This window comes from Scomber scombrus, chromosome 11 (genome assembly GCF_963691925.1).
Source record: "Scomber scombrus chromosome 11, fScoSco1.1, whole genome shotgun sequence".
Lineage (NCBI taxonomy): Eukaryota > Metazoa > Chordata > Actinopteri > Scombriformes > Scombridae > Scomber > Scomber scombrus.
This window is the reverse complement of record NC_084980.1, coordinates 18,908,420-18,936,351: the sequence shown is the minus strand read 5'-3', so window position 1 is coordinate 18,936,351 and position 27,932 is coordinate 18,908,420. Positions and strand designations below refer to the sequence as shown.

At 36.7% G+C, this 27,932-nt stretch overlaps 2 protein-coding genes across 2 annotated transcripts in view; both read right to left on the bottom strand.

The window, feature by feature from the left end:
- Positions 1-610: 610 nt before the first annotated feature.
- On the bottom strand, positions 611-16,047 carry pcmtd1 (protein-L-isoaspartate (D-aspartate) O-methyltransferase domain containing 1). Its single transcript, XM_062429050.1, has 6 exons — positions 15,821-16,047; positions 8,636-9,100; positions 8,365-8,467; positions 7,321-7,492; positions 3,753-3,876; positions 611-3,393 (listed from the first exon to the last, which is right to left on the bottom strand). Exons 2-6 carry the CDS (start codon positions 8,940-8,942, stop codon positions 3,020-3,022), a joined length of 1,080 nt encoding a protein of 359 aa, XP_062285034.1. The 5' UTR covers positions 8,943-9,100; positions 15,821-16,047; the 3' UTR covers positions 611-3,019.
- Positions 16,048-22,670: 6,623 nt separating this feature from the next.
- The window catches only part of st18 (ST18 C2H2C-type zinc finger transcription factor), a 38,919-nt gene continuing 33,657 nt past the window's right edge, over positions 22,671-27,932 (bottom strand). Inside the window, 10 exon segments of the mRNA XM_062429113.1 lie at positions 22,671-22,811; positions 22,947-23,093; positions 23,190-23,293; positions 23,432-23,517; positions 23,686-23,907; positions 25,285-25,365; positions 25,832-25,894; positions 26,115-26,183; positions 26,524-26,586; positions 27,228-27,340. Coding sequence (XP_062285097.1) covers positions 22,671-22,811; positions 22,947-23,093; positions 23,190-23,293; positions 23,432-23,517; positions 23,686-23,907; positions 25,285-25,365; positions 25,832-25,894; positions 26,115-26,183; positions 26,524-26,586; positions 27,228-27,340 — 1,089 coding nt within the window.

The window sequence follows — 27,932 nt, the reverse complement described above, 5'->3', positions numbered from 1 at the left end:
CTAAAACTTATTACCCGGCCATTTGAAGTGTGAAAGACACAGAGCATTCATCAGACACAGTCCCCTACCTTTATGGAAAGAAATTGCCAAACCATTCCTTCAATTTGAGTGAAGTCCTCACCTGAAGGAGTATTTTTACAGATTTATATTTGAGCAAATTACATATTTTTAAATAATTTGAAGGTCTAAAAAATGGTAGGGGCATTTTGCCCCACATGAAATACATGCATATACATTTGTAACACACGGACTCTTTTTTGTATTTACAAGAGCTGATTGGCTTGTGGTTTACACCGCAGGAAAGATGTAATTGTAGTTAATTAGTTCATTATAATCACACTAAATCTACAAAGTCTCATGTTTGAGGCCAGCTTGGTTTCTTCATCACATAATTTCTCCTTATCTCTACACAGCCAAGTGAAAGAAACAAAAACAAAGGAAGATTATGTCAGCAGAATGCCAGACTGGCATATTTACAACTGTCTACTTTATATCTGCTGGCCATGATGACTCATTTGACTCCCTTGACCACGTCGGAGAAACGGACAACAAATCCATCTAACAAATAAGACATTAAAAAAAAGAGCAGTTACAATGATTAGACGAGGCATAATGTGATTGTGACCTTTATTTTTGTGCCAAACATTTACATAGAAACAACACATTTCCAAAAATGAACTGCACACACTATGAGAAGTCAACCCAGGCCTGATAAACAGCAACAGAATAGTTTTGGCTCTTAACGAACAAATTAATATGAGAGCGCAGAATCGGTTATGACTTGGTTTTTACCGGGTGCCATGTTTGTAACTGAATCTCGTCCACATTAAATGAAATCACAGCAGTCCCATTAACTTTGGTGCAAGGCGTGACCTGAGCGCTGAGGTTGAAGGTCCCCTGCTTTCAATACTGAATGTGCTCTCTAAAAAGCCATTACAGTTTTAGATAATAGTATATAAACTGCTGCATGTTTGTAATTGGTCATGTGAATTTTAATGGATACTACACAAATCGAATGGGACTATGTTGTTACTGTTAATTATGAGCTGAGAAATTATTCCATTATTGCTTACTTGCAAAGCTTTCCAATAAATGTAAAAAAACTAAAAAAACTTACAGAAAATAAATGATACCTCTTCACACACAAAACTACTAATAGAATAATCAGCCCTGTTCTCAAACAAAATATTTTTTCATTACACCAGAACAAAATGAAGACCTATAGCACTAATATATCTTATCTATTTAACAGACAGCAGTGGAGTTTTGATGTACAGAGTTCCCAGTGTGACGTTACAGTACAGCAAGAGGGTGCTACAACAAACCAAATGCAAATTAAACTGTATGCAGAATCATATGATAACAACACATATATATCACTTTTATATTGAATAGAATTCATATCAACAACATTCAACTCAGCTTTTGGAAATACTAAATTATGCATTCAAAGTAAGATGAAGAAAATTCCTCAAGTCCGTGACAGTAAAGCATGAACGAAAACTGTGACATCTATCAGTGATGTTATGTTATTTTTTAATTCCTTTTTTTTTTTTCACTGTGGAATGTTTTGTAGAAATATACCATTGTTTGGGTGAATTTACTGTGCCAGAAAACTCACAGAAATCCTAATGTGATGGGGTACGTCGGCACTTAAAAGCCATCACTATCAGGGAAGTTCTGCAAGCAAATTGTACTTTAACAGGATTTACATTACAAGCTCAGTCCACCATACAAGTTAAGCCAAAAAAATGGCACCTCCTTTATCATTATTATTATGATTTTTTTTACTGGGGGACTGCAGAATAAGGTGCTCACAGTCCAGGATACAAAAGGCTTCAAAATCCTCAGCGATTCTGATTTTGCATTGCTGTCAATAAAAAAATGCAGTACTATACAGGATTTGAGATTTGTCTCAAGGCCATCTAACTGATTAATATTCTTGAAATCTTTTTTTTTTATATATTTTTTTTTTAAACTACATTTTCCAGACTTGATCACTTGGGACATCACCTCCAGTGACCAACCAGAAGATGTGAAGCAAAGTCAAGGACACCCAAGACATATACAGTATATTCATGCATGTTCTCATTATTAATAAACACCTCTTTCACCAGTTTCCTGAACATATGAACCACCGTTATCAGTTTCATAATTTTTTTGTCCTCTGATATGATTCATTAAACTAATATATTTGCATCAACAACAGAGAAGAGAAACGTGGAGAGTAGAGGGGTCTGATAAATGGTCATTCCAGGGATGCCTACAACACTTCATCATTATCAAGTAGGATGTCGGCTACCTATACGCAAAGTGAGAAAACACAAGAATATGAGCACCCTGTAGAAAAAGTTACATGAAAAGGTGCCCGGTAGAAAATATGATGAAACAACCTCGTCTCTGAGTGATCGCTTGTAATAGGAAGGTACAAAACACGTTGACCTAAAAACAAAATATCAAGAGGAGTAATGACATAAGGGCCCCCATTCATGATTACGAAAGAATGTCTTACTCTTTATCTCAAAATGGGAGGATGTGGCCTTATTTGCTTTTCAGTGTCTTTTGCTCTTTTCAGCATCATTAAATGGCCAGATACTGATATCAAGTTAAAGCTTCTAAAAAAGGTGCAATAAAACTTTTCATCTCAGCATGATCATATTTTAACAAATATAGTAAGAACTTTGTTTTTTATACAATTTTTAATCCGCAAACTGCTGCAGACATCCTGACATTGTGATAAAATCTGAATCTCAAAACGGGTTCCTGAAACTATGTCCATTTAGTTTTTCGGGTTTTTTTTCATATTTTTTTGACATACAAATCAAAAGAAAACAACATAAACAAACAACCCATGACAATCATAACATTATTTTCCAATATTATCTATGACGTTTCTTTCCGGTGCGGTTTTGCCATCAAGATTTAATGGAAATAATGCTACATTTGTACTGAAAACGGTGAAGAAAAGCAATTTTCAGCAGACGCTGCACCCGTTAAGAGTGGATATTGAGTGGATAAGTCATTTCTCTCTGTAATACAGCAAATATGCTTTAAGTGACTCAGGCAGCGGTAAAGCCATTATTTGGTCTCTCAACACGTTCACTTGCTTGAGGATTTCAATGTCGCCAATGTCTCTTTCCTCCTCCTCCTCTACTTCCTTTTGTTCTTCCTCGGGGTGCTCCTCCTCCTCGCTCTCCACCATTTGGGGGATCAGCTGGTTGCCTACAAAAACGTAGGTGTTGATGCGTCGCCGTCGGCAGCGCCTGCGTTTGCGCTTTTGGGGAACTCTTTGCACCATCCCCTTCCCCTGACTGTCCTCATTGGCCAGGTTTCTGAGAGTGCGGCGTATGTAGATCCGAGACAGATCCTGAAGGCTCCGAACAGTCACTGGGGCTGAGGACAAAGAGAGATGACACAAACCTTCAGGGCAATGCACTGCAAGAATAAGAATAATCCATACAACTGCACCAGTCCTTTAACTAGGTCACCGTAAACAAGAAAGGCCATCAAAGGGAAACTCTGTCGCTGTATTTCAAGTAAAGGAAATAACAGGCTCAGTGAACCAGCTACTGGGAGAGCTCAAAGCAAATATTGCTTTAGGAATGGTCTCATCATTTCACTTTAAATATACTGTCCAAGTTGAAATACTGCCTGCTGCTTTACACTTCAAGAGGAGTTAGGAATAGTAAAACACAAAGACAGATTTTGTTTCTATATTTTTTTGGTTGAGAACAGAAGCTGGAGAAACTCACGCAGCTGGACAGCGTCAGGCTTCTCTCCATCAGCTCTGCTCTGCTGGACCAAGGGGGCAAAGGACACCGCCAAGATGTTTTTGCTCTCCCATGTGCACTGACCAGTCCTGGTTATCTGGGTCAGCTGCATAAAGAGACAAAACCTGAATCCAACACTCAACACGTATAAAATATGAATTACTGTATAACAAGTGAGAGCCAGATCTAAGGGCCAAAACCTAAACCTGCACAGTTTCACACTGTTTTCTCATATCTGTCATAGGAGATTGTGCATCTTGGTTGTTTGTATATTTAATTGTTAGTTGTGTGTTTTTACAAATTTGCCACCTGTATAGAGAGGATTCTTGTGGAGATGATTTACCCGGGTTCATTCTTTATAGATACAAGGCATTCAGTGTAGCAATTATCTCTGTATAAATACAGTAGCTGCTTATTTAATAAAAGTCACACATCTAATAAATTCCTTGTGTTTATTATGCCTGGCAAATGTATAAGGATCAGTAGATCGTAAACCCTGCCCCTGGAGAAGAACCACTCTCCTCTTTCTATTTGCATATATGCTGTTTCATCATAGCAGTATGAAACACTAACTCTATTTCTTATGTGGAGTTTATGTTTTATTACTTGCTCCATATGTGAACACAAAGCTTTAAAGGCCTTAAAGCTACTCTGCTTTTTAAATGCTAAGAAAATAATACAAAAGGATACAGCAGACAAGGATGGGAAATATGGATTCAATCCTGTATATGCACATTTATATTGCAATATTAATTATTTTGTATTATTGATTTATCTTCAGATAAAACATAAAAAACTGTAAAAAATGCCCATCACAATTTCCCAGAGCCCAAGGTGATGTCCTCAAACAGCATAAAACTCAAAAGTATTCAATTTACTTTAATGTAAGATGAAGAAAGCAGCAAATTCTCAAATATGAGAACCTTTTTTCTAAAAAAAAACAAAAACTTATCAATTAATCATGCAATCATTGCAGCTTTAATTGTGATACTACACATGTCATTGAAAATTAATTGAGAAATCGTTAACAGATAAAATTAGGTCAGGCAAATCTAGAAAATTAAATACTGTATCAGAGTAATTTTATACAGCGATGCAAAAATCATATAAAACACAACACTGCCACCAATCAGTTCAGCTCAGTTGCAGTTCAGTTTGCAGCATTGCCCACAATGGACCAATACTGCCAGAGATATTAAAGGGTTAGCTGGTAAGCATGGTATTCATGCAAATTATTGACTCAATTAATTGATTAACTGTTTAGTATATAAAAAAATGTTTTAAGATTGTGAAAAATGCCCATAACAATTTCCCAAAGCTCAAGTCCTCTAAATATCTTGTTTTTTCAGTCTAAAATCCATCCATCCATCTTATTTAACCATAATGAAAGACACAGAAAAGCAGTTTCCAATTAATTTAGTCAATCATCACATTTTCTATTAACCATTACAGTTGTAGTATACATTATATATACAGTACCAGTGAAAGGTTTGGACACAGTTTCCTATTCATTTGACTTATACTGTATACACACCCCTACCAGTCACATCATCAAAACGTTTGCTGGTGTGAGAACTTTGATATGCAAGAGGTGCTGCTAAGTAGATGACAGATATCTGGTGGGCTCAAGCTACAACAAGTAATTACCCAACAACAGTATGACAGCTATCAAAACACTACTACACCACATGAGGCTATGCACTCATCATGCATGGTAATAAAGTAAGTGCATATCTTAATGGGGGAGGTGTAATGGTTTGAGTGGAATTCAACTGACACATGACAGGTCCATTAATACCAGCACACAGACGCCTTAAGGCCAGATGCCAGGTTCATCCATTCATAGCCATCACTAATGTGTACTTCATTCAACACAATGATGCTGGTTGTCATGGTGCAAGGTCTCTCTGATTTATTTTATTTTCTCCCGATATAGCCGCAATATAGGTTTTTTATATTTACAGTGCAGCTTTCTGTTCAAATTGTACATGTTTAAAGTAGTAATTTGATTCATACATTTTAAGAAATACTAACAGTAATTCCTGAGCTTTTATCCTTGTGAGCTCGTGTGACAACACACAGATGGGGAACAAATTAAAGGATAAACCTGAGTAAAAGAGTGGAGAAACAAATGCTGCATGCAGAATCACAATTGCAGATGCTTCTGTTCACCAGGGGTCACTGAATGGTTCGGTGAGTATGAAAATGATGTGAATAAAATGCTAAGACCTTTACAGTCAGCAGATCTCAACCCAGTTCAACACATGGAAGATTTTAGACCATTGTTCCCGACCACAATCTCCATAAAACTAAATGATAGAATATTATGTTTAATCTTCAAATCTATTAAGTGATGCTGTCTCTGATGCTTTATGTCCTTTTGTTATGTCTGGCTCTATTTGTTTTTCGCTGTGGTACTCAGGATTATCTTGCAAAAGGGATCTCAATCTCAATGAGATTAGCTGATTAAATAAAGGTTGCAGAAATAAATGAGGGAATATCTTGTGGAAGAATGGTGTTCATCCCTCCAATAGAGGCCCACTGACTTGGCAAGGAGTACTGAAGCTGTTCTGGAGGCTTGTGGTGGCCTCACTCCATACTAAGACACTTCATGTTGGTTTTTCATTTGATTTTAAACACATCTGTATATGTCATGTTTTTGTTTTACAAAAAATACAAAAAGATGGAAAGATTTGCACTTGACAAAGCTGGCTTCTTAATGTTGCTTCTGCAAATCAAAGTCTAACCATGTTGTTGAAGATTCTCGATCAAACAGTTTTTTCAGCACTTTCTCTTTTCCCCTTTTCGTTACCTACAATGTGAGATTTCACTTCTGTCTACTGGAAAGCATTTTTACGAAGCCTTTTTTCTTTTGTGTGGTGTGTTTTATAAAAGGCCACAACAAAGAGAAAAAAATTGAGTGAAATTGATTTGTACTAGTGTGGACCTGAGTGACTATGGGTGGTAGCGCTTATGTGCTGTTTAGATACGAAGCTACCATGATTGTGTAGGTGTGTAGGCTGTTTTTCCTTCTTGCTAATGTCTTCTATCTTCTTTAAAAATACTGTATAACATTTCTTTGATTTCTTTTAAGTATAATGTACTCTTTGAACCCACTTTAGTTGCAGCATCTAATCTAGCTTTGCTTTGCATCACTTTAGCTCCTGTTTCCATTTAATGCCTTAAATTGCCCCAAATCCACGAATCCCTGTCCATGAGTCTGTCAGGATTTTCAGGCTCCTTATTAGAAAATATTCCTGCCAACCATTTTCTCCTCCAGCTTCCCAAAATATCCAGAATGCCCTCTTACATGCCCCACAGTCTGTCCACACTTACACATCCACCATTATTAATAAAACATGTATTTTAACAGGCCTGTATGTGCTCCTTACATGATTGCTCACATCCAGGGGCAGTTGTGGCTCAATAATGCATGCAAAAGTTGAATAACTGATCTTTTAGGTCAAGTTGGGTTTTCCTCAAGTGATAGCATTTTGACTAGCAATCGTGACGTGTTGATTCTGTTATTCTGATGGCTTGTAGCACTTACCTGATCCTCTATAGGCATCACCAGAATGCCTCCAATTTTGAGCAGCACTTTCATGTAATTTTCATGGTCTTTCTGCACTCCTGCACCGCAGTAAATGCGGTCGTACTGGTGACTGTCTGTTGCGATTTCAAGACAATTCCCCACCACAAAGACGGGTTCACAGAACTCAAACCTGTGGGGGGGGGGAATCAAAAGTACAGTGGATAAAATATATTTAACAGCCATGGAGAACATTTTTTTCTTTCTTTCTTTCAGCCTCATTATCATATTGGTAAGCTGTGAGAGAATTATGCAAATGAAATGAGTCGAATTAGAGACATTCAAATACATGTAATTTGCAAGCCAAAGTCTTGAGGTGCACAGGAGCCAAACTGGCAGGTATAACTGTCACTAGTGCTCAGGTTTGAACACATCCATTCTTCAAGCCATATTGGCTCTATGAATGGTAAGTCAGTGGGTGGGTGGGCGTTTTGGGTCTACCACTTTGGTCCAGACTGAAGTATCCCAATAACTACAGGATGGGTTGCCATGAAATTTTGTATAGTCGTTCTTGTTCCCTTCAGGATTCATTGTATTAACTTTGTTGTTGCTTTAACCTTTCATCTAGAGCCATCATCATGCTAAAATTTCTATTTTTCTAATACTTTGGTTTATGCTTGATATGGACCCCCCATGAGCTGTATCCCTAAGGTTTGAATTAAACTGAATTGAATTATGACAAAATATCTGCACATTGTGTCTAGTGCCAATTAGCAAGTGTGAGCATATTAACTTGCTAAACTATCATGGTGAACATATAAAGCGTAAGGTATAATCAAACTTAACAACAGTTTTTGGCTGATGTGAAGCATTCATATTTTTTTGGCTGGTTTGTTGGTTTCCAGACACTTCCAAGTCAGACATATCGAAGCTTTCGGAAAAACATGAGCATCCCAATTACAGCTTGCGAGTATGACAAGAATAGGCCATTAGTACAGCCTTACAAAGCTGTTAGCCTGACTGTGAACTCTGTAGTCTTATTTTCCATTTGCTGCATGTACTCACTTGTCAAAGCTGTCACTATTCTTTATGAAGTCATCCAGTTTCTCTCTGGCATATTCAACCACATCCTTATGGAGCTCAACTCCATGGTTCACTCCAAACGGACCTTGAAAAAAAAGACAACACAACAGGCGCAATCATCAGATCGTGTCTCCGAACTGCTTGTTACATATGACAGAAGTTGATTTGCACTGTAGGCATACACTGTGCTTGTGTCGTCAATTTGTTTACACAGACTTCACTGAACATCTGAGCAGTTCCTCTACATGCTTACCTATGATAAGACCAACCATTGTGCTCAGGTAGCCAGTTCCACTGCCCAGATTGAGGAAAGAATATCCTGGCTGCAGTTTTAGGGCCTCCATCACCTCTGAGTATATACACGGAGCCGACAGGTGTATGTTCCCGTGCTTCCATGCCAAGTCTTTGTAGGCACTGTCCCGGTAGCCATCCAGATAATAGTCACCGCGGTCTATGGCCCGGAAAGCCTGTTCAACTTTTTCTGTGCGAATGTACTGGGCCTCCTTCAGATTATCAATGAGGTCATCATTGTCCTCCCCAGCGCTCACGGCTCCCCCCATGTCGAACAGAGAAGAGAAACACAAGGGCAGAACTCGTACTCAGGATGAGTGATTTCTCCTCAGTGTGGCATGGAGATGAACGGCCGGCTGAAGGATCCTGCCGCTGTGACTCCTCTTGTGTCAGTTCAGACAACAGTCATGTCCAGGCAGCAAGTGACCTAAAAAAGAATATATGAGCACGTTATGGTAATATGCCTGAGAGAGCATCTACAGCATACAAGTACAGCATAGATTTAAGATGCTTGTAAAAGTAAAGATTTATATATCTAGGTTTATTTATTTATCTAATCTTCACACAAATTGGATTAAGTTTTGATGAAAATTTAACAACTTAAGGGTGAATTAAGTTTTTCCAAATTAATTTCCATCAGGATGAAAACTTTGCGTGTAACAGGATCAATGGATATTTATTCAGACACTGTTTTCATCAAAATGCAGTGTTTTAAGAAAATCCAATGAAAGGATTTGAAAATGTTATTTGTGATGTCTTATTATTACACAGCTATACAGCCTTAATATTACCATTTTGCATGTCATGTCATCCTGGTCCACAGAGATTAACATCTAGCCCCTTACCACCTCTATATACACACATTTTACTTATTGTTTAGTCAATATAATCTGCCATTTTCACAGACATGCTCAGACATTTTGACGGGAAAGGACCGACAGAATGACATATACAAATATCTGTTTTCATAATGTGTTACAATATGGAAACAGATGTTCACACAGACTCATTGTAATACACTGTACATGATTGTAGGAACAGATGGACTATAGTGATTTTTTCAGTCACCATCTCAACCAAACATGCTGTAACTCATGTATCATAAAAATATATATATAATAATGTACAATATATGTACTGACTATACAGTATGTCTGAGCTATATCTGGTGTATCTGACAGACTGTAAATATACCAGCGAAAAGGAGAATTTTCATTTTTATTCAAGTTGCACTTTCCTCTGAGGACACTTTATCAGATATACTGAAACAACACTGATGCCTGCAGAGAAAGTCTGTGGTGACACAAAGTTGGCGTCAGATTTCTAAGAATTTCTGTTACATAATGTTTATTTTTCCTTTTTTCTTTTCTGTGATTCTTGTCTGTTTTTTGTTAAGTACAGGATACTTTTACCACTTCTGGTCTGTAAAAAAAATCCTTATAATGTCAACAACCTGAGTAGGTATAAATCACTCTCTGGTTGAACTGCTCACAACTCATGTTCACACTAAAACCATAACCCCTGATGTGGGGTCACATGTTGACATGGCTTCATTTTAACGGGTCACAAGCCAAAAAGCTTTGGAGCTGAATGTTTGTGGAAAGAGTCGATTATCCACAGTCTCTGTTGCTCTGGAAGTTATTTACCTTGTGAGTTTTGAGCTGAAGTACAACATCAGACCAACATCCAAGATACAAAAAGAGGAAAAACCAAACATTAGACAAGTCTTAACATTTTTACAAAGGCTTTGATAACAAAAATATTCCACGCCACCACTCTGTGAAAGGGTATATCTGAAGATACGGCCGCAGGAGACAAGTCTTGAATTCCCTCTCTGCCTTCTCAGCATCTCCACATCTGACTCAGCTAATAAAGATTAAATTCAGAGGTGACTTTGTAGAGGGAGGTCTAGTAAGGTAATTTTCCATTGGCTCTTTCTCACAGGCAAAGAGAATAATTGATTCACTCACCATCACTGATAGTGCAGCAGTGTATTTTGTATTGTTTTGTTCACCCTTTGCCCTTTCTCTAATGCATTTGAGTTGCCTGCAGTTCCAAGAAAATCCAGGAAAATGGGTCATGCGACATATTCTACAAGCAAATCGCTTCTTGGCACTGCAGCACAATCATACCAATGACAATCCACAGGAGGGGTCATTACTCACCCATTTATTCAAAACAAAAAAGAAAAGCATGTTAATAACATTTAAAACCAGTGAAACATGACCATGTAAACTGGAGTCATTTGGTAAACACACGGGATGTCCTGTGTTGACCCTGGCATATATGGTCATGACCGGCTGCTATAACCCGGACAGACACCATGCTGAACCATTCTGGCTGACCAAACATGTAACAGATCCTTCAGTAACACCAGATCGAGTCCTCTGCTGTAACTAAATACCAAAGGCCTGTCTAGGGCAGCAGGACATGCATGCTTATGGCATCAACAGGCAGCATGAAGTAGACTTAAGTTTCCAATCATTTTATTAGCCTAATATAAAATTATGAAGATGCTTTGTATCAAAACGCCCTAAACACTTTCGACAAGTAATTTGTGAATTTGTCATTGCAGAATTTTTAAACACTTACTTGTGTTTCAAGATACTAGAACCATGAGGAAAACATATATGATGAATGATTTCCATATTTTTCATAGTGACAAATCCTGCCTATGGATTTACATTTCTTGAAGCAGCTATGTGAAGGTTTTGTCCTATATTCACCACAGCAAAAACCATGTAGGCATGTAAAATTCACATTGAAGGAGAGGACAGATTAAAGACTTCAGAGGGTGTAATTCATGAGATGTGGCTGTGAGGGATATAAATTAAAGAAAATTCCTCTATGTGATGTCAAACGTATTATTAATGCAACATACATGCAAGTGTATGCATTTTTACAAATGCAAATTTCATAAAGACATTCATGTGTTTGCTACCAAGGTACCTGAATGATGAATATTATTGAAGTAATATACACCAGAGTATTCCTCTGTGCAAAGAGACGACGACGTGAGAGGATCTGGAGTTCAACTCCACACTCAGTGAAGATTTCAAGACAAGATTCCTATTATAAACATAAACTTTGAGAAATCTTTACTAAAGTCACTAGTTGGTCAGTTTGTCAATTGGTCCTAATGAATTTAATGATTGTCTGATCTAGTGCCACCAGCAGGTCATATTGTTAACATGCCCATCACCTTATTTCATATGAAGACACCTGAAAAAAACTAAAGACCCAGTTCCAATTAAACCTGTTGTGGATATATTAATGAAATGCAGCAGATTCATTATAATTATATTGGTCACCCACTGACCTTCCTTTTGTCGCCATGACTACAGCGAAATGTCCAATTTTACTTAATATACCTCAAAATCTGAACAAAAAAAAGTGAAACTTTCTAAACATGTTCATGCTCCTTGGAGTATTTTAATGAGGTGCTGACCACTGCTCTAGTGTCAAACTTTTTACACATAATCGCTCATTACACACTCTGGAGAGCAGATAGTTGCTGTATTTGGACAGGAAGCCACCCTTATGTTGATCCCGTTTTTGAAGTACTGAATGTAAACTATTTATTTTGCCACTTCTGGTTTAAAGGTATGTGGTATGTTTTTCCTTTCCACTCGTGCTGATTTGTTGATGTCTTATAGCTGACAAAATAAAGTGTCAGGCATTGAATATAATCATTTAAGTGAATTGTAACAGCACCATATTTTGACATGACCCTAGTATTGCCACCTGAACATGTGACTCCCAGAATCCCATATAGAGTCACCATAATGAAATTTAACACCACCCTTAAGGAAAAAAAAAAAAGGAAGACAAACATGGCTCACCAGAGGATAGACCATTTTCATTTTGATTTAGGTTAAACATAGCCTGACCTTTGGCTCCACCTTCTGGCCAAACTTCAGTAGTCACAGAAACTGCAGCTGTTTCTCATACTTCTTCTCCAGACTTCATCTCTAAATTTTGCTCCTGTTGTCTTTGTGTATTTATCAAGAAGAGGCTCTGGGATGAGCAGAAATACTTGAAAATACTTGACAAGATCTGTCTTCCCCTGAATTTGTACCACTTAGTCAAATCTAAGTCCTGTTTGTGTCTTTCCACGGACTTTGTGTGCTTCCCTTTCAGTCTGACCACATCTGCTGAGAACACATTACTGCTGTGCTGTGCTAGCCTCCAGTGCAGCTGCCATCGAATGTTACTGTTTGTTTGCATGCCACTGAATGGGCTCTTACATCTCTGACTTTTTAAATATATATCTTTGGAGAGTTCGTTCTTGACTTCAGAAACATAAGTTGACAAAAAAAGGTCCATTTAGTAGCTGTTCTGGATCATGCCTTGAGATCTGGTTTTTAAAAAATAGCTTTGAAACTGAAACTCTTTGAAAAATACAGACATTTTAACATCCACACATTCATAACCAAAGGTAGGGCTGCAATCAATGATTATTTTCATTATTAATTAATTAGATGTTTGGTGTATGAAATTTCAGGAACCCTAAGGTGCAACCTAAAATGTCATCTTGACCTGATCGTCAGGACACAACCCAAGAATATTCAGTTAGCTATCATAGAAGACGACATAAATCAGAAAATATTCACATTTGAGAAGCTGGAATCAGAGAATTTGGACAATTTATCTTAGGAAATTCAAAGCTCCAGAAACACTTGTAGTATAGGAGAACTTTACTAGTAGACCACTGGTTTTGGTTTGCGGCCTTCATTAGGGTCATCCAAGGCCACAAGCCGAAACACGTTGGTCTACTAATAAAGTTCTCGTATAGTAAAAGTGTTGCTTGAGCTTTGAATTTCCTAAGATAAATTGTCCAAATTCTCTGATTCCAGCTTCTCAAACGTGAATATTTTCTGATTTATGTCGTCTTCTTTTCCTTCTCCATGCACTTTGGAAGTAGCTGAAGTTGTGCCAGAAACCTCCACCCTGTTTCTATGACATTTTATCTTAAAAAATGACTCAAAATAATTAATCGATTGGCAAAATAGTTGGTGATTCATTTTCTGTCAAACGAATATTCAACTAATGGTTGCAGCTCTAGAAATCCCTCACTATGATTGAAAGCTCCAGACCAGCTACTAAGTGAAACTTGGGGTAAGACTGTTTTGTCAATGATATATCTTTAGGTTTTGGATTGTTTGAAATTTGAAGGCATCACCTTGGGCTCTGGGAAATTGTAACATGACATTTTTACTACTTTGAGGTGGGATTTTTTTAGACTTATCTAATTGACTTAATAGGAAGATACTCAATAGATTAATTGATAACATTGTTGTGGGATTTCTGTGGTTCTATATCCATGATGTCTGTTTAAAAATAAATAAATCTTATCTTCACTGTTGTACACCACTTCAGCTTGTGTCGTTGCACTTTTTAATTTAGATGACTGTGCAATATGTATATGTATATATATATATATATATATATGTGTGTGTGTATATTGTTATTGCACAGATTTAAAGTGAAATAAGTGTGTGTGTATATATATATATATATATATATATATATATATATATATATATATATATATATATATATATATATGTGTGTGTATATATATATATATACACACTTATTTCACTTTAAATCTGTGCAATAACAATATCAAACTCAGGTATATTATCACTCAACACTAAAGCCAGATCAATATATCGATCTGCCAACATTATCGCCCGATATTGTCTTAGCAGATATTACAGTATTGGCATATATGTTGTCCAATATGCACCAAAAAAGTTATATAGGCAGAATTTTATGTGTATTTGATCATTTTACTTAATTCAAGTTTAATGTATGTATACATATTTTAGTTTCATTTTATTTTAGTTTTTTGTTGTATGTGTTTTATCATTTATAATTTATTTATATATATTTATACACCAATATTACTCCTGTACATAATGTGACTATTATTTTACTATATTTTTACTAGTATTGTTATTGTTGCTTTTGTACTTACTTATTATTTATTGTTCTTCATTCTTTTTTATTGACGCTCTTCTATTTTTACTGTCGACTTTGCTGCTGCAATGATGTAAATTTCCCAATTGTGAGACTAATAGAGGAATATCTTATCTTAAATGTGCTGAAGCAAAATCAAATCTCCACCTCTTACAGGTCTTTATTTTTCTATGCAGTGCACAGATGTTCCTACAATCCCCAAACTGACATCTGATGCAGCCAATCAGCTCGCACCCTGGTCACGTGTTGCCGTTGCCACACGGCGACAGCCAATCAGCTGGCTCGACACTTTCTTCGCACTGCGTGTGACGATGGAGCAAAACAACAACACCGTTTTCATGAAATGTTGTCAAGCGTTATTAATAGCGTTATTAAGCTGTTGCTTCGTCCTACCAGTGCACATCTGTGAGAAACACAACAAAACGATCCAAAGCACTCATTACCACACGCTGACAACGACGAACAGTGTTTGTGTTGATATATTTGTGCCTTCATCCAGCTTTTGTTCCCACTTGACGACCACAACGCAGTTGCTGGCCAGCTCTCTGCAGTGCGATTAACCTCAATCTTTAGCAGCAAGTGGCGAAACCGGTTTGTTAATTAGAGGCTGAAATGTAATAACGGCCGCTAACAAATCAAACACAGAAAAAAGGACAAAAACAAAAACAACACTGATGTCACCAAGCCTCTTCCGCCTGATGTGGCTAATGTTTGTGACAGAAAGTCTCCAAACGCTCGCTTGTCTTAACGCATCCAAATCAAAGAACAAGGGCCCCCTAAAAATAAAAATGCGTTGATTGCGCAAACGTTGGTCGCAATGACAATAAGTTTACATTGAATGCAAAGTGTTTGCGTTATCGCCCTGTGTCGAAACAACGCCATCTGGGTTGCAGTCAAACCTCCTGGCTAATGTTAGCTTTTTAAGGGCCCGAGTGCGCCATCATCCAAACAGAGACAAAGCAGGTTAGGTAAGCTGCTAGAAAACACACACACATACACACACACACTTGCATACACACACACATACACAGTGCAGCTGGCCTGTTGTGTCACAGTGAATTATTACACCAACTAATATTTCCTTCACACTGCAAAGTCGCACCGGTTAACTTACAGACAAAATAAATGGTAGTTAGCTACAAAATAAATGAGGAATACTCACAGCGCCGTGTCGCATTAACTCACTCCTTGTGCACCGAGCAATGCGACGGTGACTTTCACGCGTTAACAGCCTCACTCAGAGGAGACTCACCGACTAGTTAACTGTGCTAACTAACTATCTAACTAAGTCACTAACTAACTGGCTGACTCGGTTGGGCGGGTGAAATGGTAAAAGTAAGAAACGACGAGCCGTTGAGGAGTCGAAGTGGAGAACAGCTGAGCAGTGGATGTAAACACAGGTCACGTGGTTGTAAAACGTTGTCGACAGAGGGAAGCACTGTTGCTCCCACTTCTATCTATCTATCTATCTATCTATCTATCTATCTATCTATCTATCTATCTATCTATCTATCTATCTATCTATCTATGTTACTTTGGGAATGTAATAGGTTACAGACTACTAGTTACCCAAGTTAAAATTTAGTAATGTAACTATATCAATTACCTATTCAAAGTAATGTAACTTATTATATTTGATTACTTTTTGATTACTTTTCTAATTGTCGAACGATGTGGTTTTCAACTATTGAGGTAAGTTTTCCCATTAAGCCCACCAAAATCTAAGTTCAGGTGTTTTCATATACTAAAATGATTTATAAGGGCGACAACTTCTTATGAAGCAAGATGTATCTCTCATTTGAAAATGTGTTCATTAGTTCATGTAGATTTTGTAATATAAAATAAAGATATTTTATGAAAAAGTCAAAAGTCTGGCGTGGGCTTAATTTGTACTGTGACACAATTTAAGCCCATGTGTTGATTTATTTGTAGCATACTTTAGAGTTAAGGCTGCAACCTAAAGTTATTTTGATTACAGACTGATCTATATATATATGAATATATATATATATATATATATATATATATATATATATATATATATATATATTTTATTTTTATTTTTTTCAATTAACTGATGAATCTTTCAGTCTTGAAAATGTCAAATAATAATAATTATAACAATAATAATAATAACAACAACAACAATAATAATAATAATAATAATAATAATAACAATACTGACTAAAGGATATCACGAGTTCCCAGAGATAAACGTCAAATATATTTTGTTTGCATGATGTTATAAATCTGAGGAAAAACAACAAATCCTCACATTTGAGAAGCTGAAACAAGTAGACGGTTGTTGTTTTTTACTAAAGAGGTGCACCACACATAAGAGAAAAGGATATCAATTCACAGACAGCATTGGAAGCTGTACAACAGAAGAAGACATTAATTTGACTTTTCTTTGTGCACGTTAATTTAATAGATAAGAATTGTGCAGAAAGAAATAGTTCAAGAGGAACGTATAGCTGTCTCACTGTGAAACTATTGAGCCTGACGTTTTCAGGCTTAGAATATAAAATTGCAAAGATCCTGGAAAGCTCTTAGCCCACCTTGTTACCTCAAACAGTTCCCTAAAGGAAAGGCCTAAATTTAGTCTGCAGCTGGTTTCCAGACTGATCTAAGTGTGTGAATGCATGATCAACAGGTTTAATAAGGAAGCAGTCGTAGTCAGCAGATGCACACAGGTCTGGTCTAGTCAACTTTCACTGGCACAGTCTTTTTGTTGTTCTGTAGTTACTGTTTCCCCAATAACACATGTAGGTTAGACTCCAGGAAACGTTGCTTCTGCTTTCTGACAGAAAGAACTATAGATTACTACCTGATTTAAGGGGGAATATTTTATGTGAGACACTAACAAACTTTCAAACCAGGGCTCATTTTGTCATATTTTAGTGATGCAGATGGACTAAACTGAACATTCACCATTAATTTTTCCCACATTAGTTGCAGCAACAGTTAACTAGCATTTTATACAGAAGAGAATGAGTCAATGAAGAGTCAGTCCTGACATTTTATTTTAGAAGATAAGAGGGTCTGGTTGGCAAGCTTAGCAAATCATCAGCATTCATAGTGGAATGTGTTGGTTTCACTTTCTGTTTTTTGTAATTTTGTGGCAAAATACGTGACAGCTTTGTGCAGCCCGAGGTGTTGTTCATCTGCAGGTTGTCCGCTGAGGAGAATAAGTTGTTTACTTCCTCAGTTGGTGGTTTTATTGCGTAACACTGAGGTATCAAGCCTGACTTGCACGACCACAGACTATTAGAGTACAGAATACACAAAGAGACAGTCTGTTTAATTTGGGTTCATTCAAGTCTCTGGTATACATACTCATCCAGGATCATTAATCATGTCTCTCAGCCATAACAGGCATGACTAATGAATTAAAGATCAGCATTTCCACTCCAAGGCCTGTCATTAGCCTAGAATTCAGTACATACTGAGGTCATGGGTCAAAAGCACAACCACACCTACCTAGGAATGTCTGACTTGCCACCAAATAGTCTATAAAATGTTTTCTAAATTTTAGATTATTTTCATATCTCAATATATTAATTGAGCTGTTCAGTAGTAGTTTTTGATTTGGTTAAAGTTACTCAATACAATTCAACTGGAGACAGACTAAGATCCTTTATGTTATTTAGATGATTAATCACATTTTTTGTCTAATTTTAATCATATTTAAAGGTAGCAACTCTATAAACTTTCAGAGCACATAATGTGTAACCTGTGTGTACACTTGTACTGAGGACATGACCCCAATGTTCTCAGTGGTCGCTCCCTGCCGTGCAATGAACTACACGTTGCTGTGAAAATACCCTGTAGCATCACGCAAAGTATGATTGTTGAGTATTACCGGATTTGCCCCCAAAAAATCTTGTCATATAACTTTCAAGAAACCAAATATTTTGTACGCACCAATTTTTGTTCAGTATTATCTTTGGTTTGTGGTTTGGCTTTTAGAACATAACAATGCTTGAGCTGAATAATGCAGCAATGTATACAAATATAATTACATAGATGTCAGATTAGCCCACATACCATCTCCACCTACTTCTCTACACCAGTGGCCCACCACCCATTACCCACACAGACCCATTCCATGAGCCCACCCACCCCTCTAGGTCTGACTCTAGATTTCTTCAGAATATGTACCTATTCAAAGAGAAGGGAATACATAAAAACAGTACACACTATTAAAAAAAGAATAAAACAATACAGTTGCAAAGATAGAATAGATTTTTCAGTTTAGTTGAGAGTCTGTGTCTGACTCATACATGACAGTTGGTTTAAAAGTTTAATGAATATAAAAAGAGTGATATGTTTTCCTGAAATGTTAGAAAACCACCCACGCCTTTTAAAACTCTCCCTTTAAGTTGTATATTATCTTTTCATTTGGTGTACATGAGGCTAATTCATTGGTTCATCCAGCAGCTGAAGGACGATGTTCATCTTTCCATTTGTTGCCTGTGATAAGGGCAATTCTAATAAATTTGAGGTTGTTTTTATGGACTTTATCTTCAAGCAGATTTTGTATCTATATCTATAAGGGCTCCAGGTAAAGAGTACTCAAAATTAGAGACTTTCAGTCCACTTTTTTTTGTTGTAAAAAAGGGCCTTGTACTACTGTCAGTTTTACCCCAGCTACTTTATTATTAGATTAATGTAAACAGACAAGCTGAACTTCAATAGGGTTAGCTCAGGTCAGGCATGTGTCCATTAAGCTATTTTATATATCTGCACTTCACCACCAACGCTCATAAATTAACACATCATATATCACAGGAGGGAGGGGCCTTGTGTGACAGGAAATATGTTTGTGGTGGCATAGAGTGTCAACCAATAGCTTCACATTTTGACTACTGCACTGTTACTTCCACCAGAAATTGAACTTTGGTTTAATATTTAGCTCATGCATTGCCTTTGGTTTAGCTGCACCTTACATGGTGACCTTTATTTCCCACTCAAGTGTCATATGTTGATAGGTTTTCTGCGTTTGGTCCTTATAGCAGTTAAAAAAGTGTGTTCAGTGATCAGTTAAAGATGTTAAAATGCTTCACAGAATAATTCAGATCTTTTGTTACCACAGCTTTGAAATGTTTGAATGTCATGTGATTGTTTCCTGAGTTATGAGTTGTTGTTGTTGTGTTTTTGACATCACTTGTACGGTTTAGTTTCATATGTATTGTTTTTATAATTGTTAATTTTGAAGGCTTGAATCTACATGTATTGCCTTCTTTGTTGGCATTGTTTTCAGGTGCATCAACTTTGGCCTTTTAAAATCAATGAATTGATTGATTGTATTAAATCCATTATTTTGATAGTGGCTGGTCAGGCTTTTGAGCTAACTAATATCCACTTGGAATATCTGTCAGGGTGTTTTTTAATCTTAGCCTAATTTTTCCGACTTGGTGTTTTTACTCATCACTGTGCATCTGCAACTAAGCCATTTCCCCATCTGGATATTAATAAAGTTATCAAATCTAAATTTGAATCCCTTCCTCACGAAAAAGATGTAAAACTGTGCCCAAGAATATTTCAATGTGTACTATATTTTAATACACTTCAAGTAGTATTGGGGTAAATTTTTGCTCTTAGAGATGACATGAAGGAAGAGACAGACATGGGGGAATAAGTCCCAAGCTGGACTAGAACCTATGATGTTGGCATGGTCAAAGTCATAAACATTCTAGGCAACCCAGACGACCCTGTATTCTGATTTTTGCCTCCTAACAGCTGTGGCTGTGCAGCTTTAACTGACAGTATCTTGACTCCATTGACCACTCCCTGTTGTTTCAAATGCAATGCCCAATTTTCACCACTAGGTGATGCTGACGCCTAAGGAAAGTTTATAGCTTCGGCTTCAGATGTAACTGGGTTCACACATTTGATTGACAGCAAAGTTAAAAGCTTTGAGAAACCACACAACCGTTTGAAAAGTTTATTTCTACCATACACAAACTGTACAACACAGCGCATATCTGTTTATTATGAAATAGTAAAAGTAATAGGAAGTTTCAATTTACAAACTACTTCAACTGAAAAAGCATTACATTTTAATGTAAAAGAAAAGAAAATACAATACAATTTCATATCATACTAATATCGTTCCACAAAAAAGCATTTCACATTACAAAACATCAAATACTAATAGGGAAAAATAAATATTATTCACAAAACTTCCTGAGCAAACAATGTGTGGTGTAGGAATTAAATATAAGAAATTATAAATAAAGGATTGTTAAGTTTAAAGAATGTGATTCAAATTTAAAATGTTAAAATTCTTTTAAAACATATTTGAGTATTTGGATAAAATAGGGTCATACGTTTTTCTGTAATTTGGCTCTTTTGCTGTTCCATTTATTTTTTATTCTAAATGTGCCAGGCTACATGTCTTTGACTTCTCTTTGCAGAAATGAAAAAGGTATTGCTCAAATGAATTCCTCTTTTTTTAAACTAACTTAATGTAAAATTGTGACATGTATATATTACGGTGATATGACTACATTGTCCCATTTCCCCCTTTTTTTTGTTGAAGTCAAGGGCAGTGTGGTGAACTAAAAATACAAAATAATTTAAATACAAAAGTGCAATTGATGCAGACAAACAACTGATTAGCCAACAACTATCATTTGTCTCTGTTTTCATTTCTTTTTTTCCTTCTTTTTTTATTTAATTTAATGAATTCAACTGAAATGTAAGTTGTAGTGGTGGTCCGCTCGGTTTTGAAATAGCTACTATTTGAATCTGCCCCAAGCTCTACAAGAATATTCAAACTGTAAGACTGGTTGAAATGTTAAGGCTTGTAAGCAGTTTAAGATAAACAGGAGTAGAAGTTTGTTTTTAATTCACTCCTTCCTTTTTTTGTACCTTTCCATGCTAGCAAAAAGTTAAAATAAACACCAGACTCTTCAGTCTCAGTCATGTTTTTTCAAAACCTGACTTTGAGATTACAGCTACTGAGACAACAGTATATAAACAGTCATCAGGAACATTTCCTCCTATGAAAATAATTGTACTGTATAATAAATTAGACACCATCCACATAATACTGTCCTACCACAAAACATAGTACTCGTATATTTTTATGGATTCATATACATTTAGGCACATACTATATGCACACTCCAAAGTGTGTGCACAGAAGGCAGTTTAATATCTATATTTTAAAAAAGAAAAAAAAGAAAAACATCTTGACAAAGTGGATTTTTGTTGCACTCTTCTTGTGGCACGCTATGCAAAACAGATTCCAACATTCAGTTCACTGAATGATACATTGCATGTTTGCTCAGTGTCATCTCCTGGTTGCATTCAGCTGTTATTGGTTAAGAGGGAAAAAAAGGTACAGTACGGTTGCATTGCATTTTTTTTCTTTTTTTTGATCTCAGTGTTCACTTTGTCTTGCCATACATTCAGTTTCCAATAAAGAATAGAAAGCAAAAGCAATGCTTAATTAAAAATATTAATGCTTTGTAGTTTTGGTAGGTTTTTACTTTCAAGGGAGATCCAACTTATGGTCTGATAATATACGTTTTTCAACACTAGATGGCGAAAGTATGCCATGAAATTGGAATGTGCTTCTATGTAATTTACAATGTGCAGAAAGTCAACATTTTTTTTCTTCAAATATTAAGCATTTACAATTCTAGAAATAAATAAAAATTGAGGAAATAAATACACTGATGAACAAATATAATAATAAATAGCGGTAATATAAGAATGACATGAACACATACAGATTAAAATCAAGCAAACCATACAAAATAATTAAGTGCAAGAGGAGTAAAAATCTCACCAGGATAAACATATCAAGTGAATGCAGAAACAGTAAAAGCATTACAAATCTGGCTGGTAATTTTCTCAGTGCAGTGTATTTACCGGGAAATGCCAAACACATTTCCAAAAGCCTTGTCTTATACATGCAGCCAAGCCAGCACTCTTCAGTAAAATAGAGCTATCTAGTGCCATTATCCCAAGTCAAAGAAACCTCTTGGTAGCTCTACAGCTTAAACATGGATGCCCTTAATAGCCTGTTTGATATTATCCAAGAGGGCCTTGCACTCTGGGGAGTATTCATGCTCCGAGTTGTTGTACATATCAGTTAATGTGTTCACATAGGCTTCAAAATTATGCTCACTGATGGGTCCCTGCAACAAAAACATGTTTGACTATTAGTGAAAACAGCACAGCAAAAATGACAATTTTATAGAACATTACATTTCTTCCAGGACAAGTAAGATATAATGAGTGGTAGAAGAGTCTTTGGTCAAAGCTTACTGTACCATTTGAGGCAGCTGAATGTCTGTTAGACTGTTAATGAGGGCTTGGCTAAGGCGAGCAAGCTCCTTCAGAAGGCTGTCATTGTGCTGTTCGATCATCTTGTTCTCCTCTTCAATTGTCTTCAGGTTACATTCCATAGACGAGATCTGCTTTCAGGTAAAAAAAACAAAAAACTAGTCAAAATCAAGCGATCAAAGGTATCGAGCCACTGTCGTCAAAATGAACACGTCAGAGTAAATACTTACCTGGGTTTGGAGTTGCATCATATCTGCTTCTATTTTCATGTTGGATTCATTCAGTTCGTTTATTTCATGATCCAAGTGTTGAATGTCCTCTTTGTTTTCAACACCTGAGTTAAAGGAGATAATCAGATTTATCACATTCAAACTGAAAACCTCAACATTTTTGCCAAAAATAAATGTAACTGAAATATGATTGAAAATACTCAAGTAGTTTCACAGCCCAAATCATTGTCAGAGTCGCTTACCACTGCTGGCTTTCAGTTTGATAGTCATCTCTTCTTCTGAGTGCTTTTTCTTGATACTCTGTGCGTTCAGTGGGCAACCCGACAAGCTAGTTCACCGGGTCATAAATGACAATTTTAGGTGCGAGAATATCACAAAACTGACAAACTTAAGCATCAATAGAGATTGTGAATGAGAGTGAACGTGCCATTGTAAGGATGCAACATGTCGACCAGCTGTATTGTTTAGAGATAAAATGGAGGACAGGCGACCTCACCTTCTGTGAGTGGCAAACACATTATTGGCATGTCCAAGGCCATTGCAGCCAGGCAAGGGACAATGGGGCAGTTCCTGTTTATTGGCCTTCCAGGCAAAGGGCAGGCCATTGATGGACGACTCCTTCTGTCTTTTGGCAGCAAGCGGACAACTGCCTGCACTGCGGTGGGATGTGTATTTCCCCGATATATGGCCCTGTCCATCACATCCAAATACTGGACACCTACCAGAGAAACAAACAGTACTGCGTGTTGTCAACTTGCATTTTGTACACTTTAATATACACAACTTGTATTTCAAAGTAACTTGCTAGAGACGTTTAACAGCACAAAAAATATCAACACTGTTGTTAAACGACAAAAAATATATTTTTTAAACACTGACACCAAATCATTAAAATAACGATCATTAAAAAAAAAATCTCTCTTTCAATAACTAGACCGGAAGATTTGTTAACCATTAAGTTGATTAATCCAACCAAATGCTGATTAAAAATGAAGTCACCAAAACTAGAAATGGACTCAAATAATCGCATCAACTATAAGTTACTAATCCACTAAAACTTCACTTAGAGTGAATGCTGTGTTCAGTGCGTACTGTACATTTCGAGGTGACTGATATTTGTGCACACAAACATAAGCTGAATATCATTAAGAGTTTGTCAGTTGCATTTCCAGGCCTGTTTTCTGCAGGTCAGTAATGGAGTGACATGAATTACAGATAATTGTCATGTATCCCCTCATGCGAAAGAATGTAATTTGGAGGTGGCTAACCCTTTCCCTTATTGATAAAGGTGAAAGGTCACCTGAGATGATACAAATGGCACACGTACTGTAGAGTGCTGCTGCAAAAAGCCTGTTTCAGCATTTTGTTACTCTAGACCACAGCAGCACTTAGAGGACAAAACAACACCAGTCCCATTACTTACTTATCTACCACAGGTAGGTAGCTTGATGCAAGGCACCAGGACAATGGAGGGATGCCATATGGCCCACTATTTACAATAATCTAGGGGCATTTGCTACCCTCCCCCTCTCGCTCCCTTTCTCTCTTAATGTGTATGAGGTATATTCCAGTCTAATTCCTAAGCTCATGCCCTTGCATTAGTAATTAAAAAGAAAAAATCGGTGTCCAGATGTATAAGTAAACAAAGGCTCATATATCTGACTTTGGATTTAAACGGCAAATCAATTACATTATTTTTTTTTCAATAACACTTTCACAGACAGCAGAGAGTGCAATGATTAAACTGCAAATGAGTGCAATGCCATCGGAGAGGGCAAATCAACATTTTCTTAATATACTATAATTATGAAGAAAGCACTCAGTGAAGAGTGATAAGCCAGATATCCCGTTCAGAAAATAGGAAAAAATACAAAACCCTGAAAAATCCCACAAAAACATGCTGCTAATCCTTAGCAAGTAATTCACTAATGTTACAACAAGAGAAGTATTATTTTCTTTGTTTAACTTAATGGCCTGCAGGTATAATGCCCCCGGGCAGAAAAGCATGACGCATTGTCACAATATTTTTCTTTGTTTTATTTTTCGAAACAAAAAACATGACAGCATGGGATGAGAGAGAGAAAAAATCTCTTACTTAAGCTCTTGCTCATCTTTTTCATCCTTGTTTGGTGTGAGCTTCAAACCTCCCTTTCTGGCACGTGGACATCCTGACAAGCTAGAAATGTTTAAAAACAGGATTGGTTAACATTAATAAATACTATCCGACGGTTAAAACAAAAGCTGAACTGTTACATGCTGCTATAAAGTTTCAGTTGCAGGTTTAGCAAATCTAAATTTACAAATCTAAATAAATACAGCGTGTAATTATTGTGGAGGTTGTACTCTGCATTGGTATGTAGCAGCATGTTCTGCTGTTGTAAAGTCGTACTAAAAGTGCACTGATAAGTCAAACAGTAAACAGTTAAACATCTAAATTTGGATTTTAAAATAAATAAATGCTTTGAAACACAGATAGATGAAAAGGCAGCCAAATAAATCAATAAAAAACAAGAAATCAAAAAGTGCAGCATGTTTGCAGCATAAAGTGAGACTTTCACCATCTGTTTGAATGTCATGCATCTGACAAATGTATTTCATGCTCAGTTGCAATGTTGTGCTTTTTTTCTCTCTCTCTCTGCTACCTTCTGTGCGAAGCATAGTTCCCAGTCACGTGTCCAGATCCATCACAACCAGGTGTTGGGCACCTGCAGGTTGAGAGACACAGGAGACCAGGTGCTTTTTACAGCAAAAGACTGCGAGCAATAGACATACGTCGAAAGTTTTATCAACAACTTCATGTTCAGTATATAGAATAGTGTAGTAAAATGAAAAGGAAAACATTGACCCAAGCTGAAGCAAAAAACAAGCTGCCTAGTTTCATGTGAAAAATCCTCTAGCAACAATAACAGTTTTCAAAACACATACTTTAGTTCCTGAGAGTTGGCTGCCATCAGTGATTTGAGTGTTTTGTCAGCCAGGGGACATCCAGACACACTAGAGAGGATAAAGAGCTAACAGTCATTTTAATGCACTCTTTGATCACAGCTGAATTAAATAATCTTAATACAATGTCTCAATGCATATTTATACGAACATTATTTGAAAACACAATTCCACTTCCTCTGTGTGTGAGAAAGCTTTTTCATGTCACAAATGTAAAAAAAAAAAAAAAAAAAAAGAGAGAAAAAAAAGACATATGATATGAAATCTAACTCTACAAGCTATATGACAATTTTTCAAGTGTAATAATCAACATAATTAAGCAATCAGCACTGTTTCCCTTGTCTGTATATCTGCTGGCTGGTGCTAATGAGAGTGTAATTAATTACAGTACCTCCGATGTGATGCATAATTCCCCGTCACATGGCCACTGCCGTCACAGCCTGGGGTCGGACAGCTGCGGGAGAACACAAAGCATTTAATACACAGATTACTCTACTTCCCACAGACTTGCCAAGCTTGAACTGAATCTTTCTCTTACACTGAGAACCTTTTCATGGGCATTAAAGAGAAAAAAAGAGTTAGTACAGCGGGGAAATTTAGTAGAAATTTAATTTATAGCATAACTTTCAGTTTAATAATGTCTCTGAATGTCACTGAGGAAATCTGAGGGGGTACTGCGCTGTAGAAACTAGAGGATCCTACTTTTCTCGTGGCGTGATTCTCAAGAGAAGACCCAGCAGAGCATGCACTCTAACTACAAGAGTCAAGAGTTGTAAGCTTTGTACAGGACATACAGGGAGGAAACTCACTTTCAAATAGATACATTTCTTCTCCACATGAACCTGCAGACATACCGGTTACAATGATATGTGATATATCTTGCAGAATGGGATAGAAAAGGGGCAGTTTCAGTGTGATTTGACTCACTTATATCATACTGTCCTATTTAAACAAAGTTAAGGCCTGGTATTACACTTATTATTATTAACACTGACCATCTGTCAAATAGCATTTTCAAATGAAAGCTCACGTTATACACAGTTGACTGAATAAAGATGCTTTGAGATGTTTGGTCCTTACTTTGGCAAATCATACCTCAAAAGCTCCTTCTTTGAATCTCGTAATAGCAGCTTGGCTTTGGAGCTCTTCATGCTAGCGTCTCCTTGGTAGTGCTGGTCCTCCAAGGAGACCTGATCAAAATCCTCCGGCTGAGGAATAAGTGAAAACACATCCAAAACATCAAGCCTGACCCCAACATGCAATGACCTAAAAGTCAATAATTAATGAAAAACCCTGTATAATACTCTTAAACCACAAGCGCAGGGGTTAGAGTGCAAAGCATAGAGATTATGCTTTAGGATACTTATACTGGAGTAAACCATACATCCATTTAAAGTCATACTTAATCCACATAGTATTTAGGATGTATAGCCATGACATATGGATTTCCTTTTTCCCCCCTACAGACAAGATTCTGTAATCACCGGATCTTGTATAAAAACAGGTCAAATGTGACGACTACTGATATCAACTACAAATAAATACCACCTGGGAAATAAAAATAAATCCTTTAATGTGCTGTGAGACCAGATTAACAGTAGTCATTTGTGTAAATATATTTGATACAAATTAGAGATTGACAGATCTGACTGGAGAAACTAGGGGATGCAGAATTTCTCCACCTAAATTTAAACCTTCATGTTTGGAAATGAAATGTTAATGTTTCAGGAATTTCCTGATAATTCCTAGAAGGTTTCCAGAGATAGTTTAATGTAATGACAGTGTAATCTGGTACTAATT